We start from the raw sequence: 18,694 nt of genomic DNA on the forward strand, positions 1-18,694 counted from the left end.
ATAGTTGCTAATAACTCAAAAAAATAAGTAAGACGACGCTTATAATTAACTAGCCTTCAACTTAAACCTTAATTTGTATACACTTATATAAAAAACGAAGATTATTTTGAAAGATAATTAATAGTTAAATCGTACTAGTAAAAGAACAAAAAATTACTACACTGCCAATACTTTTATTTATTTTCTTTTTCAAAAAATTGAGCTTAAAGAAAATTACAATATAAGAAATCAAATTGAGGTTAAGGGATTTATGCTTCAATCGTTAGATATAAATTTGACGGCTACAAATAAAATTAAATCTCAGTTCATTTAAATGACAAATCATACAATCAAATGATTTAAATGAGTCCGGAGTCTAAAGGATATAAAATATTAACAAAAATTCTAAAACGGTATATAAAATTTTGTATTAACCAAAATGGTAAAATCGCTAGAACAACAGCAATTTCCTCCACCGGAAAAAGCAAAACCGCTGCAGTTGCAGCGATCTTGCAAAATGTAATTTTTTTTTAAAAAAAGATTTTTTTTCCAGGAAATCGCTGCTACCGCAGCGATTTTGCTTTTTTCGGTGGAGGAAATCGCTGTTGTTCCAGCGATTTTGCCGTTTTGGTTAATATAAAATTTTATATATCATTTTGAAATTTTTGTTAATGTTTTATACCCTATAGGTTCCGGACTCTGATTTAAATGGTATCCAATGCAAGTCATGCAACTAGTTGAATAAATTCATAGTCCATTTTTTTCTGTTCAATATATTACTCAAAATGAATTGGAAGCAGGTAAAGTACGAGTTGAACAATTTATTAAATACATGAAATTGTTGAAATTAATCCAAAAACTATAAACTATTTCAAGGATAATTAATACTATAATTCTCAAATGATTAGAGTTGTATTTGTTTGAACCATACATTATACTGTCAATGATTAGGTCTCTAGGCTACTTTTAATTCTTTGATTCTGCTAGTTAAATATTTTAATCCTCTCAAAAGCATCATTAAAATTGTCATCAATTTTGTCACTTTGTATATCTTACCTCAATATAGCTCTGACTATTTTCTTTCAAATATTTTTGGTCTCTTAGGCAGTTATAAAGTATAATTAAATTATATCCTAAAATGTGGCTGTTGAATAATCCATTTACAAATCAATCATAATTCAGTATTTAACCGGAATATATACAAAATAGAATAAAACTCTATAATACCAGATGAAAATTTATGAGTATTACATCATGGTTGAGTAAGTGTCATCTATATATCAACAATTAATAACAACTATAGTCTATACTAATCAGTTGATTTGAGTCGGGTATATGAATTCTCTGTCATGATTAATCCTTGATTTTAACTATATAAAGAGAGATGCCATAAAGAGTCGTTGAGCTATTAAAGAAAATCTAAAATAATTCTCTAATTATGTAATTTATCGAATTTACTTTTTTAAATATCCAAAATGTTATCAAACTTGATCTCTTAATTATACACTTACTCATTTTTTCCCCTTAATTATGCACTTATCGATTTTAATCGTTTAAGTATTTCATCTTTTTCTCCCATTCTGATCTATATTTTTCTTTTAAGTATGACTTGGTTTCAAAAGAATATAGCTCTTTCGAGACGAATACATATCTGAATATTTATTTAGCTAGAGATTGATCTATATTGAAGATAATGATTAAATAAATAAAATTTAATTACTATTAATATCTTAAATTTATGAATGAAATAGTTACACAATATAACATAATATCGGTCATCAGAACAAATAGAGGTAATCTAGGATTCAACCTTCACCACCATGGCACAACACATTATCCAAAAGAATTTTCAGATACTTGAACCAAAAAAAAGGTTAGATATGTACATGAATTAATTATTCGAACAAATTTACTATTTTTTTTGTAAATCATATATTTATATTAAAAAGTTAAATAAATATATGCGTATATTAATTTGTGAATTTTTTAATAAAATTAATTGACAATCTAATGTATAAGAAAGGATAGTGAAAATATTTTTCTCTGCCCTGTGTTGTGCTGATGGAAGAGGTGGGGCCTTTAAAGACATTAATTTCCTACGTAGATCACAATTTTTTTCTGATTTTTAGGTGACAATTGAAATTTTGAGATTCAGATTTTCAAATATTTATTGTAAATTCAGATATAGAAGCTTTAATTATTTTAAAATTGAATTTATATATTTAAAAATTATATAAAATAATCATAAATCATAATAATTAATAACTTAAAAATTTAAAATATAATTATAAAAATTCTAATATAAAAAAATCTGAATTAACTCTCGAAATTTTAATAATATGACATAACTTAAATTAAAACGGAAAAAATATATAATAGTGACTCACACATTCTTAGTGGACAAAGTAAAAAGAAATTGAATTGCAAGGTAACAACGGGTTAAATTATCAATGGTTTGAAAATTAAAATATAAAACAATTAGCATCATATTTGGTGTTAGTCAATGGGATGTTAGGAAGAAAAGTGACATATTATCCCCTCATTTTTTTATTTGATTAATTAATACAATTCTAACCGTATAATAAAAGCGTAAAATAAAAAATACGTCAAAGTGTGAAAATTTTTATGCCATGGAATATAGCATCTAAAAAATTACCATAAGAATCCAAAGTTTTTGGTTGGAATTTACTACCTAACTATTAATTTAATTACAAGAGGATAAAACTTTTCCCTTACTAATTAAAAGAAATTGACCTATGTTTTATTTACTATCTTTGACATTTTAGTAAGCAATATTATTAAAATTACAATAAGGTTTAGTGGAGTAGCTAGTAACATTAATTAAATTAAATCAAATTTATTATATTTTACAAATATATTCAGATAATTAAGAACTGTGACTTTGACCTTTTCATTTTTGTGTATGAATAATTTGAGTCTGTCGGCCTAGAGGAAATACAGCAACTTTTTCCTATTCGATATTTCCGTGACAAGTAAAAATAAAAATATATATTTTAAAACAATGAGCAAATAAAATGATACTCGCTTCGTAAATTAATGATTGTTATACTACTATAACTAATTTATCTAGAACATTAGAAGTTCTATCCAAGACATAATCTAGCAACGTACAAAAAAATAAAATAAAATAAGGCATGAAGCACAATTTACATAATAAATATGTAGGAGAGGGAAATTGGGGTCTTGTTGATCTTATTGTGTGCTAAATATATTATTGGTGAATAATTATGTCTTGTTTGGAAATTTTGAGACCAAAAAACAATTGGATAGTCTCAAAAATAGGAAGAAACTTTGTACAATATTTTATAAGTTTTTGAGTATTTATTTTGGGATTCTATTTTCTTGATTTGGTCTGTGACATATACGTAGGAGAGGGAAATTAGAATAAGTGTCACTTTAAACAAAAGTACATGCATTAAGAAATTAATCAATTAATATAATATGTAGCTTACAAAATTATTTCTAATTGATAAATGTCTTCAAAAAAAATAATTAAACACTATTAAAAAGATCAAACTTTGAGGAAATATTCACATAAATATTTAAGAAATTATTTATATAATAAATTTCTAAAAATCATTTTTAAAAGAGTATGTCAAGTCAACTGATGTCGCATAAAATAGGATAGAGTGAGTAATTTTATCCCTAATTACTTGTCCACATTTTCTTTTTTTTTTGTTCCGTTTTACTTCTCAATTTAGACAAATTAAGAAAATATAACTTTTTTTACCAATTATAAACCTCAATTGATTACTTTGAAAAAAAATATTCTTATCAAAAGCTTAAATTTTTAATTCATTCATTTCATGATTAATAGAGGTATACAATAATAAACTATCTTAATTAATTATAAATTGGACAATTAATAAACTATCTTAATTAATTATAAATTGGACAATTAATTAAGCACATAGCAGTAGGGCTGTTCGAAATCGAATCGAAATTGATAAGCCGAACCGATAAAAAAGTTATTGGTTTATAGTAATGGGTTATTGGTTTAGTGATTTTGATAACGGTTTTAACTTTTTTTGTTATCGGGTTATTGGTTCTTAACAGTTTAAAGTTTTTTCTTAATGGGTTAACCGATAACCCAATAGTAAATTAAATAATTATATTTATACCATTTTGTATATAAAGTCCTCGACTAGGAGTTTAATTTCCTACTTTTATTTTTTATTGTCTCAAACACTTGATTATTCTACAATGTAAAAGTGTTTGCTTTTGAGCAAGATGTAACTTATGAACTCAAGTGCATGGTTTATTTGGTTTATCACCTTGTTTCTAAGTGATTTTAAATGTTTTTTTTTGTGTCAAATCTTAATGGTTAAACCGATAACAGAACCGATAACGATAAAAAATCGATAAACCAATAACTGATAAGCCAATATCTTAATGGTTCCATAACGGTTTAGCATTTCTACAAATCGATAACCAATAAGCCAATCCGATAAACTTTAAAATCAAATCGAACCGACCAATACACAACCTTAGCGGTTTATAGAAGCTAAATCATAGAGAAATAAAAAAATTAGTGCAACTTGTTGGAAGCTACAACTAACTTTAGTTAAATCTGTCAGCTCATTGGTCATCTTTATGGGAGTTGTTAAAAGCTCCCTTTTTACGTGCATTTAAAGCAATTAATGGGGAAGATGTATTACTTTATCTTTCAAAATAAATCCTGATTGATTAATTAATCCAATATTAATAGTTCAATTAATTACTATAGTATTTTGTATCCTTTAGCTAACAGTTCATTATGTCCCATTGATATCACAGGCAAAATAAATAAATAAATAAAAATCTTCGATTTGGTCATGAATTTTGATGTTGAAAATGAAAAATAGAAGAAAGAGTTTTTGAAGTTGCAATTTTTACAATTTGAAATTGTGTTTGGGTATGTATCTTACTTGATTAATATTTAAAGATTCATGAGAAAAAGTCCCAAAAATTCAACAACTGGTTTGAGCAAGTTTATAAAAACTGATTAAATTTCATGTCCAAACAGTTATTTAAGAATTGATCTTTTTAAATTAATCTAAAATTTATGATCACACGCGTTAGCTAAAATAATAGATGAGAAATGGTGCTAAGCGGTGCATAGATTGCAGGCTTTATAAATTACTGTATAAATTCCTTCATCCCAACATATTTGTCAATTTACACTATCAAAGTTGAATAAATTAATATTTTTTTTGCCTTTAAAATTAAACATTTTTGAAAAAAATAATACTTGTTACATTAAAAAGAGTTCAGGAATAAATTACTAAATTAGTAAAAACACTTCTTAATATTCATATTTTCTTAAAAGACGGGTGATAAGAAAATGTGATAACTAATATAAGGCAGGGGAGTATGTATATGTTAATTGTTATGTAATTAAGAAGCCTAGTTTTCATGACAAATTAAGGAAAAATATGATTAGTTAATATTTACAGATGGAAGTTGGAATTATTAATTAAAGAGTGTACAGAAGAACTGTGAATTAAAAAGGCAAATGACGAAAATTTGGCCTACCAACCATATTGGATGTTTGCATCGAATTGTGAAATTAGATTTATATATAAATGTCTAACAATAATAATTATACTACTTCGTCCGTCTGGTATTATTTGTTACAATTTTTATTTTTAGATTCAAACTACAAAAATTTTGACTAACATTTTAAAATGTATTTTTTCATCATATTAATATACAAAAAATAATAATTTATAGTACTTTTCATATAGTTTTAGAATATCTAATTTTTTTTGTTTAAAATATCGAATTAATTGATCCAATTTACCTTTGAAAATTAGTCAAATTGACTTTCGATAAGCACAATATGACAAATAATTTCGGAAGAAGGGAGTAATAAAAATTAAATTTGTAAGAGATGTCACAAATGTGAGAGATGAGAGATAAAAGATCTAGTTTTCATAAGGCTAGATTGATTTTACTTTTTATTCATTCACTGTCTAGTGTTTGAATTAAAAATCTAATTAAATTCGGAGTATGTATTGTAAAATTTATTTTGAGGGTGACACTCTTAACGACTTTTTCATAACCATGAGTTCTAATTCCAAATCTTTGATCAAAGGTACAATGGATCAGGTCCACCACTACACCATAATTTACGTATATAATAAATTTAAATTAATTTAATTATAATGACTAGATATTAATCTACAGATTGCATTTTAATCATTTTATTTTTCAATCAATAGTAATCCATACACCAAATTAACATTAGACATAACATGTATATTCGAAGTAATTTAAAGTGGGTAAATATGTAAACAAAATAAAAACTAAATTACAAGTTTGAATGGTGTTGTCCAAATAAACATGACATAATCGATATCTTATGAAATTTTCCCCACACATGTTAATATCAAATTTTAATTAAAATATTCCTCGATATTTTATTTCTTTATTTTATTATGTATGCAAGTTGAATTTCTATCCACAAATTAACTTAACAATTTTGACTCAAATTCTCACAGAAATTAAAAGATCAACGAATAGAAGTCATGCATGATGTTTGCCACAATTCACAGATATGAATTATGATCAGTCAATAAATTTGTTAATTATATTGTTGATTATCTGATTTGAATATATTTATAATATTTTGAAAACTTTGACTTTTAAAATCTTGTTTGGTAAATCTCAGATAGTTCCCTCATCCACAATATTTCCTAAATGCATGCATCCATGCACTCCACGTAAAATATTCAAGCCGCCTCATGACAAATAAATTCGAACACATTTAATTATAATTTTCGTGGAATTTTTTTTGTTAAATATAATATCTTTCAAATAATGACGGATTCAGAATTTTCATTCAGGAGTAAAAAAAAAAAATAAGCACACTAATCGTGTTTATAAATGAGCAGGTTGGTTTAGATATAAACTAGTCGAATATGATGCAAAATTAAACTTACATATACAAGTACAACTTTCTTTTTTGTTTTCAGATATTCCATTTATGTTAATTGGTAAATGTAATTGAAGCTGGATATAATTAATCAGTTCTGTTTTAATTGGCATTGTACAAAAACAGAAAAAAATGAGCTCAAGTCAATATTAATTGGTGGGATTAATTTATAATTTAATATAGAAATGCATAATTAATATGATTCTTAATCTTTATTATTATATAGAAGGGTAGGGAGGAAGGTAGGATATGTCGGAAACTATTCTTCTTTCTTACCTCAATTGCTTGTTTGACTCTGTTTTCTCACCTAATATAGTAAAAGTAAATAGTCGTTAAGGCGTGTTTTGATAAATAATTGATTATAATTCAGATTGGAAATTTACGCACGGTCCGCGCTAGCTCTGCTCCTGGTGAACATGTAAGATGGTTGTGGGTGAAATTTTCTTCACTCATATTTGAGCTTGAATTTGAAGCTGTACATTTCAGATTTATATGTAAAGTTCAAATCAATAATTAATTTATATTCATGACTATATTTATATATATTTATAATTTGTAAGCAACATATAATACTATACCACTTGCAGCAATAAATACTCATTATTTTTTCTTGTTGAATATATGTTAGACAATTAAGTGATGTTGGGTCCTTCTTGGGGAATTTATATCTAAATTTGAGAGAAGTTGGGTAAAGATTTAGGGTATGTTTGGTATGAAAGGAAAATATTTTTCTGAATAATAATTGAATTTTTTATTTAATAATTAATCTTGGGTTAATAAGAAGAAAATGTTGGCTCAAATGTAATTAGATATAATTTAAACAAACACAAAGAAATCGAACCCGAACCCCTGTTTCGATACAAACCTCACCCTACATTGATCCAAGACATGACCCAAACCCACATGCTGACTCAGATCTTGATCCTCAACCTGACCCTGGCCTTTCCATAACTCGTGACCCCATAACTGACCATGCCTCAACCAATGACCAGACATAGAGTACTCCTTATCAAACACCTAATCCCTACTCAAAGTACAATTTCTAGAGTGAGATATGACTCCCTATGACGTCTTGGGACCCACCTCTTCTAGTCAAAGACCCAACTCCTGATCCTGACCCAACACTCGACTCTTGGCACTATCACATAGAACTAGGACCTAACCTCGATCCCGACCTTATACTCAACTCCTAGCCTTGACCCAAAACCCGACATGACTCCCTACCTTGAACCGGGACCTTACTCTCAACCACATCCCGCTTTTGATCCCGATTCTGACTCGGGACTCGACCTAAACAAACCTGGGATTCTACCACGATTTGATATTGATCCTGAAATTACTCTAAACATTGTCATATAAAACTACAACCTGACCATGATCCTAATCCTATACGCAACTCCTAACCTCGACCCAAAACCCGACTCTGATCTCGACTAAGGACCTAACTCCTAGCTTGACTTGGGACTCAAATCTCATGCACAACCAACTCGAGACTTGACCTCGACAAAATCTGGGACCCAAACACGACCTGATATTAACTCTCGACACTTGAATCTTGAAACTGTCACATCAAAGTAGGACCTGACCTTAATCCCAACCCTATACCCAACTCCTGACCTCGACCCAAAACCCAACTCTGATCCCGACTAAGGACCCAATTCCCTACCTCGACTTGGGAAACTCTCAATCACAATCCACTTCCGATCCTGATTCCAACTCAAAACTCGACCTCAACCAACCCTGGTACTCAACCACAATTGGTATTTGACTCATGACCTTCCACCAAACTCACAACTCCTAACACCAATCAAGGACTATATCGAACTCAAGACCCGAATCTCTACCCTAACTCGACTGCTGACTCTTGATCAAGATCCAACTCTCGACCCTGATCACTCAGGACCTGAAAAATAATTCAAATCTCGACCTAGGACTCGAATCCTAACCTTAGACCCAATACTCGATCCCAACTCAAGATTCGAGACTTGACTCCTAATATTACACTTGGATTTAACTATGACACTGACACAAACTCGCCCTAACCCTGAAAGTTGCCGTAACTTGAGATTGGGGTTTGGAATTGGTTCTCGAGTTAGGAGTATGGTTCTAGGTCGGGGCTAGGGTTTGGAATTAGGTCCTAGTCAAGACTTACAACTTGGGTCAGGGTTTAGAGTCGAGTCCTAAATGTGGTCTCGAGGGTGAGGTCGAGTGTCACGATCGAGTCATGATCTCCATGATTCTTATTTCAATTTCATCAATTGTTAGGTTGCTTTGACTATTTGATATATTTTCCTTATTTTAATTTAAACAATAATATTTTTTCTTGTGTTATTTGAAAATTGAGTAATTTTTTTTTATTCTATTTGACTTTGATCTAATGTTACCTTCATCATTTGAAAAAACGTCTCGTTTTACTCAACCTTTGACAAAACTTCAATCTAAAGATAGTTTTAATTATAGTAAAAAATTGAGGACTAAATCTCTTTTTTCTAAAAAATATAATTGGACATGTGAAGTCCACCCATTTTATATTGGGGCTAATCTTTCCAATAATTACTTCAAGATGTAAATCAAGTTAGTTGATTTTAACTTTGTCTATTAAATAGAATATATCTTTTAAACATTTCAACAATATTATTTACTATTTATTTAAAATAAACCAACAAAAAAATGAGATGAAAGAAACCAAATAACAGCTCCAAATAAGGTGGGATAATATATATATACAATGTACACAAAGAAATTATACAATATTCATAAAATTATGGTCCTTAACAATATTTACTCACCAAAATAAAGCCTCCTCACACACAAAAATAAAAAATAAAAAATCCACCAAGATTTTAGAGCAACTAAATACAAGAGAGTTTAGAAAAACTAAACAAACACATTATGGAAAAATGTCATTCCAGAAGGAATCATCAATACCCTCATGATTAAGTTGTGAGAATGTATTAGGGTCATAATCTTGATTAACATGAGCATCATTAGCTTGATCTGGAGAAGAAGGAGTAATTAGTGATGGAAGTGAGTTATTATAATCTAAATTTGTCTTTGATGAATTGTTGTTTAGTCCTTCAAAATTATCCACCTTTGAGTTTAATTCACTTTGATAATTAGATAATTCTGATGAATTTGAAATACAAGAAGTAGAATTATCCAAATTTTGAATTGTACCACATGAATTTACTAGCAAAGAATTCAAGAATTGGGTGTTTGTAGCAACATTATTTGTAATAACATGGCCTGAACTTGTTGCAAAATAATTTTCTTGAAATTTGGTAGAAAGTGGATTATTTGTATTTTTAGGTGTAAAAAGGCTTTGTACTAGTTGTTGAATTTTGGCTATTTCTGTGACTTGTGCTTGTAATTTAAGAGCATATGCTAAGGGAAAATTAGGATTATTCATCATATGATGATTAATATTATGTTTAGAAGTAAATTGATGAGAAAGATTTATGAGGAGATTGAGGTCAGAAATTGGTTTATGAGTCCTTGGGTCGATTCCCCATCTTAGTAGTTTTTTCCTTAAATGAGTGTTGTAGAAATTTTTGATTTCATTATCGGTTCTTCCAGGAAGATGACCTGCAATTTTTGACCACCTACAATTGAAAAGTTGATACATGAGTTTAACTTTGATAAATAGACACTATTAAAGCGCTATGAGACAACTTAAAAATATATATTTTATGTTTCAATTCACGTGACACAGTTTGATTTGAGATAGAGTTTAATAAAAAAAAAAAAAAGACTTGTAATCTTAAACGTATTTTGATATTTTTCTGACTTTAAAAACTTATCAATATATCCGTGAAATGAAAACTTTAAAATTAAAATATTTTTCGAAAAATAAAAAAGGTACAATTTTAATCTGAAATATTTTTCTTCTAAACTAACATTAGCTAATAAACGATATCGCATAAAATGGAACAACAAGGGAAGTATATGACTACTAGTAGCCTAATTAGTAGTATTTTCAACCTAAAAACTAAGACAGATTATTTGCTACAACAGATTAAAATACATAAATAAAAATTAGTGAGAAATATATACTTACTTGTTTCCAAGAAGAGAATGTAGGTTAATGATGATTTCTTCTTCTTCAATGGAGAATTCTCCTCTTTTAATATCAGGCCTTAAATAATTAGTCCACCTTAATCTACAACTTTTGCCACACCTATTTAATCCTGCTTTTTTAGGAATTAATTGCCAATTAGTATGGCCATTTTTTGTAATATAATCCATCAATTTTTCATCTTCTTCACTTGTCCATGGCCCCTTCTTTAAATTTTCATCAACTTTACAACATGGATATCTCCCCATTTATAAATATGAAAAGACAATTTTTTTAAAAAGTAATTTGGTATATCTTTGATAGAGAGAATTTTGGAACTTAGAAGTATAAGTTTATGAGATAACAAAGCAAAGTAAAGATGGTTTTTATAATTTTGTTACATAAGGTCAAACATATTTTGTCATATTTTAATGAGATAATACACAAATACCTCTTCAACCTATGTCCGAAATCTCAAAAACACACTTATACTATACTAAGGTTCTATTACCCCTCTGAACTTATTTTATTAATAATTTTCTACATTTTTTCGACCTACGTGGCACTATCTTGTGGGCCCAACGCTGATTGACTTTTTTTTCAAGCAAGTATCACATAGACTGAAAAAGGATAGAAAATTACTTATAAAATAAGTTCAAGAGGTAATAGGACTTCAGTATAATGTAAGTGTGTCTCTAAAATTTTGAATATAGATTAAAGAGGTACTTGTAAATTTTTTTCTATTTTAATTATTAATATAGAGTAAGCTTGAGCTGACACGGCAAGGAATGTAATAAAGTCATCCAAGAGAACCTGTGTTGGCTTAATTCAGCAAAAAAAAGAACCAAGACAGTTGTTATATTGGTTGATTTAAAATAAGGAGTAGGTAATAGTGTCAATTTCATTGACATATATACAGGAAAATTAGGGGTTAAATGGCCAGATTAGTTTGAATTTAGGCGGGTCATAATTCATTTGTTTAATTCTTAGTAACTTTTAATTTTTCATGGTTAAATATAAGGGGAATTATATAATAAGTCATAAAATTCAAAATAGTTATATATTTATATCTCAATCTAAAGTAATTTAAGAAATATCAATTCTCTCAAAATAAAATTACAGCTCATACGGCCCATTCAATAAGGCTGATAATTTTCACTTAATTGATACCAAATCAATATCATATAGTATATAGATATCATTAAGATTTCTTATTCAGAATTTACTCATTAGTGGATGATACGATAAGATAAGAGTATATGTATATTATTGTGGTAATATTAAAGTTTCGTGTTCAGAATTACTCATTAGTGGATGATACGATAAGATAAGAGTATATGTATGTTATTATGGTAACATTAAAGTTTCATGTTCAGAATTACTCATTAGTGAATGATACTATAAGTGTATATGTATATTGTTGTGGTATCATTAAGGTTTCTGGTTCAAAATTTACTCATTAGTCAATTATATTATAAAAGTATATTTTTATGGTATCATTAAGGTTTCTTGTTAAGAAATTACTCATTAATATCATTGACTAATGAGTAATTTCTTAACAAGAAACCTTAATGATNAAAGGAGTATATGTTTGTAATTATTTTGCTTTTATGGATTATTTGCTTAGTTTTCCCTAAATATAATATATCAAATTTGACAAGATTTCTCATAGATATATTTGAACTACATATCAACTATTCTTTTTATGTGGACCCCTAAAATAAGTTACGCTAAGCTAATAAATGACCAGTAAATAATCAATTCAAACTTAGATAAATTGGACGAATTGGGTTAGTTTTGTTACCTCTATGCAGGAAATGCATCGTTTATAGCTAACGTTTTTTACCACCCCTTTGTTTACTATTGCTTCTCCATAATCGACTTTGCATTCCCTTTACAAAATAATAAATGAAGTGCATATTTTATTATAATACTCATAGTTTCAATGGACTTGGAATGTGGTTCGAAGAATGAGTAGTTAAGAGTTATTTAGTAGCTTGTTAGAGTAATGCAAGTATTAATTAGATAAGTTTTCAATTAAATTACAAATCAAACATCGATAAAAATCAAAAGGAAACAAGGTATCACCTGAAATAGACACAGATTATTTGTGGATATATTGTGAATCAAAATATATTGTGATATTAACTTTATCTTATAATTAATCGAAGGTATTAATAAAAATATGTATAAAAAATAAATATTATAATCTAGATAATTTATTCCATATATAGCTTGGATTATATTTTACTTGTTTGTGTCAATTAAAAAAGATCCGTGAACTTTTATTATTACTAGCTTTCTGTGTAATTTTTGGCCTATTAAATTATCACAAGCCATATTATATACCTAAATTATCCAAAAATACCCACCCTAGAGGCTAGACATGCACCTAATTTAAAATGCATGTCAAATGATGATTAGTCTAAAATTATTTTCTTTCAAATATGTTTTGATTTTAAATACAATATTTGTAGAAAAAAACATTTATCATTTTTGTCATTTTCAAACTATGTATATAGGGTATTGTATTAGGTACTACGCTTTGAATATATTTCACATGTTTAGCTCTTTACATACGTATACTCTTGCCGACTTTTTCTAGACATTTCCATGGCTGCTTTCAATTTAACAAAATGGCATTGTAATTTTGAATTGATGTAATGTGAAATTTTTTAACGTGAATGTTATCTTTAATCAGATTTCAATATATATTTATATAATATAAGAAAAATTTAAAATATTAATTATTCACCACGGTAAAAATTACTTTTAATTACAACGAATATACGCATGAATAAAGAATATTAAAGTCGATTAGTTAATTGTTACTGGATCTAATATCGGCAACATATACAAAGGGTGATAATTACCGTAAAAGTATATATTTAATTGTATTTGAGCTATTGCCGTTAATTAATTATTGCTAAAGATGATTTTTTGATGTTGTGATGGACGATTAGAATTTTAACTAATGAGAAATCAACTTTGATGTACGGTCATTTCGTAGTAAAGAGTTCTATGATAATAGTAAAATTTAGGTATTAAATTGATGAATTGCATTGAATTTCAAAATGTTAAAACGAATCGAGTCTACAAATAGATGAGTTATATGATTCGTTTAAATGTTATTTAGGGATGATACGAATTGGGCTGGATATGAGCTAAACATCGGGTTATATAACTCAATCCATCCAATCTTATGAAGTTCTAAATTTAAGGTTATTTTTTTTTATAATTTGTTTGAATACCTAATAAAATATTTTTTTTTTCATATATTATTATAATTAAAAACACAATAACTAATAAAAATTTAAAATTTTTTAGAAAAATTCTTCATGAGTCAATTTCGATTACATACCAAACTAAGCAGATTAATTAAATTTAATTAATAAAATAAATAAATTATTAACCTGATAAAAGCATAAAACAAATTGAACAACCGATCAATGATTGTTTGTACTTTATCCCCCCCCCCTAGTAAAAAAAAACCATATATATACCATCGCCAAAAACAATTGGCTTTTTTCCCAACAAATTTTAAGTAGAGAAAAATATAGTAAAATGTCATTCAATTTAGTAATTAACGTGGAAGATTATCAATGGATTAACTTAAATTCAATTTGCTTTTTGACTTCACGGTTGCTTATACCCATAAACAACAATGACATATTTTCTTCTAGCAAGTCTCAAAGTAAAAAAGAAAAAAGTTTTTTTGGTTGAATTTGGAAATTACTCAATTAATTACTCCAACCAAAAAAAAAAAACTTAATTAATTATAGAATGAGTACAATATAATCCAATGATGTCACTAGATAAATTTGTCAATTAGGAGTTGAGAGGAAGGTAAGATATGCTGAGCAAATTAGTTTCTCTCTCTTAATTTTATTTTAAAACATACATAGTTAATGTAAATATTTTATAAATTATTAGGTTATTATCACATGCTATAGCAAATAACGCTTCTTATAAATATTTTTTGATTTACCCGATAATGTAAAAGAATATTTGTTTATATTAGCGAAGTATGTAACTTATACTCTTAATTATTATAGCTATTAGCACAAAATTAAGGAGTTGATTTTATAGATGGTCACTCATGATTCTAACTTATAGTTATCGTCATTTTTTCTGTTAAAAAGTTCAAGTAAAAAAATATAAATTTTTGATATTACATTTATTAGTTAAGTGACAATCTGAAAAACATTTGAACGACAACAATGTTGGGTGTTTTACTCAACAAGCTTGGATTAAATATTTCTTTCTTTTAAAATAGCTACTTGACTATGGTTCTAACCTTCTAAGAAACTTCCTCATGGATTATTAACCAATATTTTACTAAAAAGGAACAGTAGTTGTTTTTTGCTTTGTTGACTACAAGGAGACAAGTATATATAAACTCATTTAACTGACTTAAAATATATTTTTTGTTCATTTTCAAGAATTAAAATTTGAAGAAAATGTTAATCACGTTAAAGGATTCATGTATTAATTAAATGAGAGGATCATTATTCAAATAGTAAGTGAGATTTCAAGTCAATTCTGCTACGTATCTTTACTATAAAATTGAATTTTAAAGAAAATAAAGGACAATCTGATATACAAAATATTTCACGTTAATTAATAGAGTACGGAAAAGAGCTACATTTGAAAGGGTATGATCTAGACAAACAATTGGGAGAGATATATCATTATTGGTGAGGTTTAATTGAACTTATAACTTTTAACGTGAAGCATAAATTTATATGTAAAAAGTTATTAAAATTGCAACAAATAGTACACATAAAATATTCATAACTTTGAGATATAATGAATTTAATATCAAAAATCTATCTTAAAAGGTTGAACATATATACACTTTTGTAGATCTTTTATATTAATTAATTGGCTTGATTTATTTGCCACTACTAAGTGTAATTAAATTCCTAATTTAGGCACTAAATCTATTTAAAATGTACCATACTATATAGCAAGTGTATTTATATTATTACTCAATGTACGGTAAAAAATAATATTTTACACGATCAATACAATTTAATTTGCGATAGAAATTACTTGACTAGTTTTTAAAGTCACTAACTCCACTAATTATGGAATATTCCTTTTAAAAAATTTCACTTGTTACTCATGTTAGTATATTAAAGTAAAATCGAAAGATCCTTGTGAATTGAACTTGTGAGTCAATCCTTCATCAGACATGTTACACATATCAAAAGTTTAGTACACCAAACTGTCTTTATTTACGAGTAATTGCAAGTGTCTAGAAGCAATATTTCTTCTAGTATTTACTATTGTTTTTACGTAGAAAACGTAAGAATTGAGGCAATAAGGAGGAAATGAAAGTGATAGTTAAAACAATTTGACTTTTATATACTATTTTACATGGAAATAGTGAAGACTTTCTCCTTGGATTAGATTTTGATAGTAGAAAATAACTGCAACTATCATTTTCATTCATTGATAAAATTAAAAATATATTATAGTATAGTTACTTGTTGGAAGAAATAACTAACAGATTGATCTATGTGTTTTTTTGACCATTAATTGGAAATATAATATTAGAGGGTTTAGTATTGTTTTAGGCAATCTCATTGGTCTCTTTTCTGGAAGTAGTTAAACGTAATAAAATCCTTGACGTAATTGTGAGACCAAATACGTCCTATCAGTGGCGGATCTAAAAGATTTTATAAAAATAATTTAAATTTGAAGAAATAAACACACAAATTAATCAAAAAGAATTTCACATCTACTATATACACATAAAAAAAATTAATCATCATAAATAATAATGAATACATGTTGGCTCCGGCCCTGCATACATGTAATTAACCCTCTCTTAATTTACATATAATAGATAAGTAGTTCCTTCCTTAATTAGAGGTTTCAAATTCAAATTCTGAATATAAAAAAATATTCTTAGTAAAAATTAAGCGATTCTCACAAATGGAATCTGCATAACACAAATCTGAATTACATAAGCTCCAATATAAATACCCGATAAAAGAAAAAACTCTCTCATCTTTCTCTTTAATTTCAGCTTTTTGTTCATATTTTATTCACTCTCTTCATTCTTTGGGTCAAACTTTTTTCCTCTCCTTTTTTTCTTCTTTGGGTGGGTGAGGGAGGGCTGGATATTGTAATTTAATACTACTTGGCTTGATAAAGTGTATAAAAATATTATGTATTGAAAAAGTTAAATACTAGTTATATTAAAATTATTTATTATACATTGTTTGATTTAGTGTATTAAAAATAATATTTGCTGTATCATTTCGTTGAAAATTATTGATTTACAAAAATATCTTCTAAATATAATGTGAAAAGGATTTTAAGGGATAATTATGACTTTAATAACGTGAATGCAATGTATTTTAATTAAGAACACCTTACATGGCTAATGCCATGATTTTTCATGGATTAGTTAAATATATCATAATACTAAATAGAGTGTACATGCAAGTATTAGTTATACATAAGTTGAAAAAGTGTAACAAACAAATTAGTATTAGTAACGCACAAGTAAAGATAATGTATACATTATTTTTTCTAAAGCATTCTAATAAAGAACCTCACAAGGGATCGTTTGGTAGAGTGTATTAGCAAAAATATCAATTACTTACGTTAACTAATTATTCCCGTTGTTTCAATTTATTTGTCTTACTTTTCTTTTTGGAGTCTGTTCGGATGGGATTTTAACTTATGTATTATAAACCATAAGTAATAAGTTAGGAATTCTAACTTATGACTTTTGACTTATTTCGTTATTTTAACTTAAAATAAGTGTTTAAAAATATTATTTTTTATCTTACCCGAATACTACAAAACTGTTTAATATCACCTAAGATAAGTCAATCCAAACAGATTCTTAATCTATTTAAAATAACGTCTCTTCCCTTTTTTTTGACAACCATTTAATTTCACTTTTTTACGATAACATATTTAAGACCAGAAATGAATATATGTTGGGTGTATGTGTGGGGGTATTACGACACCCAATAGCCTGGATTAAAATTTTGTATATATATGTATAAGTATAACATATCCAACATATATTATACTTGTCACTCTGTGTTGAATGGTGCAAACTGACAAAGGGCCTAACTTACATGAGCGTTGAGGGTTTGAATCCCATGAGAGCACCACTTTTTTATCCTTAGCTTGTGCGAAGGGCTTTACACTCTTCCTTTTTTCCCTTTTTTTTTTTTTTAATTTGCTACTTCTTATTTATTTATCTATTTTTAATTAATACAAATATTACGTGATACCATATATTAATTACATATTAATATTAAATTTTGAACGTCATATAAATATTGATAAAAATATATTTAAATAATATGTAACTTTTTTTAAAAAATGATGGATATTATTATGTTAAAGCTCTTGAATTTAAAGGTTTTTTCAATCTTTAACATCACACTAGTGAAGCTATATTTTTAATTTTTATTTTCAACTATATGGTATTAGATTATATATGCAAATTCAAATTTTTAAGGTGAAAATCTCTTGTTTTCTTAAAGATATGGAGAATACAGTCTCTTATTCCTAAAAAATATATACCAAAAAATAAACTAATTAGGTGTTTATCTACGATATTAGAATATTTTAAAGAAAAAAAAACATTACTTAATATGCATATTCAATTATTTCATTAGTAGTAACCGAAAAAACTAAATAATCCGAATTATGATCTAAAATTGAAGGAATCGTCCCATTTACCTATT

The 18,694-nt window shown here is 27.2% G+C and overlaps 1 protein-coding gene across 1 annotated transcript; it reads right to left on the minus strand.

Annotated features, from left to right (window-relative positions):
- Window positions 1-9,694: 9,694 nt before the first annotated feature.
- LOC107028213 (transcription factor MYB8-like) lies at window positions 9,695-11,280 on the minus strand. The gene is made up of 2 exons (XM_015229257.2): window positions 10,974-11,280; window positions 9,695-10,518 (listed from the first exon to the last, which is right to left on the minus strand). Exons 1-2 carry the CDS (start codon window positions 11,237-11,239, stop codon window positions 9,807-9,809), a joined length of 978 nt encoding a protein of 325 aa, XP_015084743.1. The 5' UTR covers window positions 11,240-11,280; the 3' UTR covers window positions 9,695-9,806.
- Between the last annotated feature and the right edge of the window lie 7,414 nt (window positions 11,281-18,694).

The sequence above is a fragment of the Solanum pennellii genome, chromosome 8, assembly GCF_001406875.1.
Source record: "Solanum pennellii chromosome 8, SPENNV200".
NCBI classification, from domain to species: domain Eukaryota; kingdom Viridiplantae; phylum Streptophyta; class Magnoliopsida; order Solanales; family Solanaceae; genus Solanum; species Solanum pennellii.

Coding starts and splice junctions, on each gene's coding strand:
- LOC107028213 (XM_015229257.2), bottom strand. CDS start 11,239: ATGGGGAGATATCCATGTTGTAAAGTTGATGAAAATTTAAAGAAGGGG. Junction 10,519..10,973: donor CATTCTCTTCTTGGAAACAA/GTAAGTATATAT, acceptor TTTCAATTGTAG/GTGGTCAAAAATTGCAGGTC.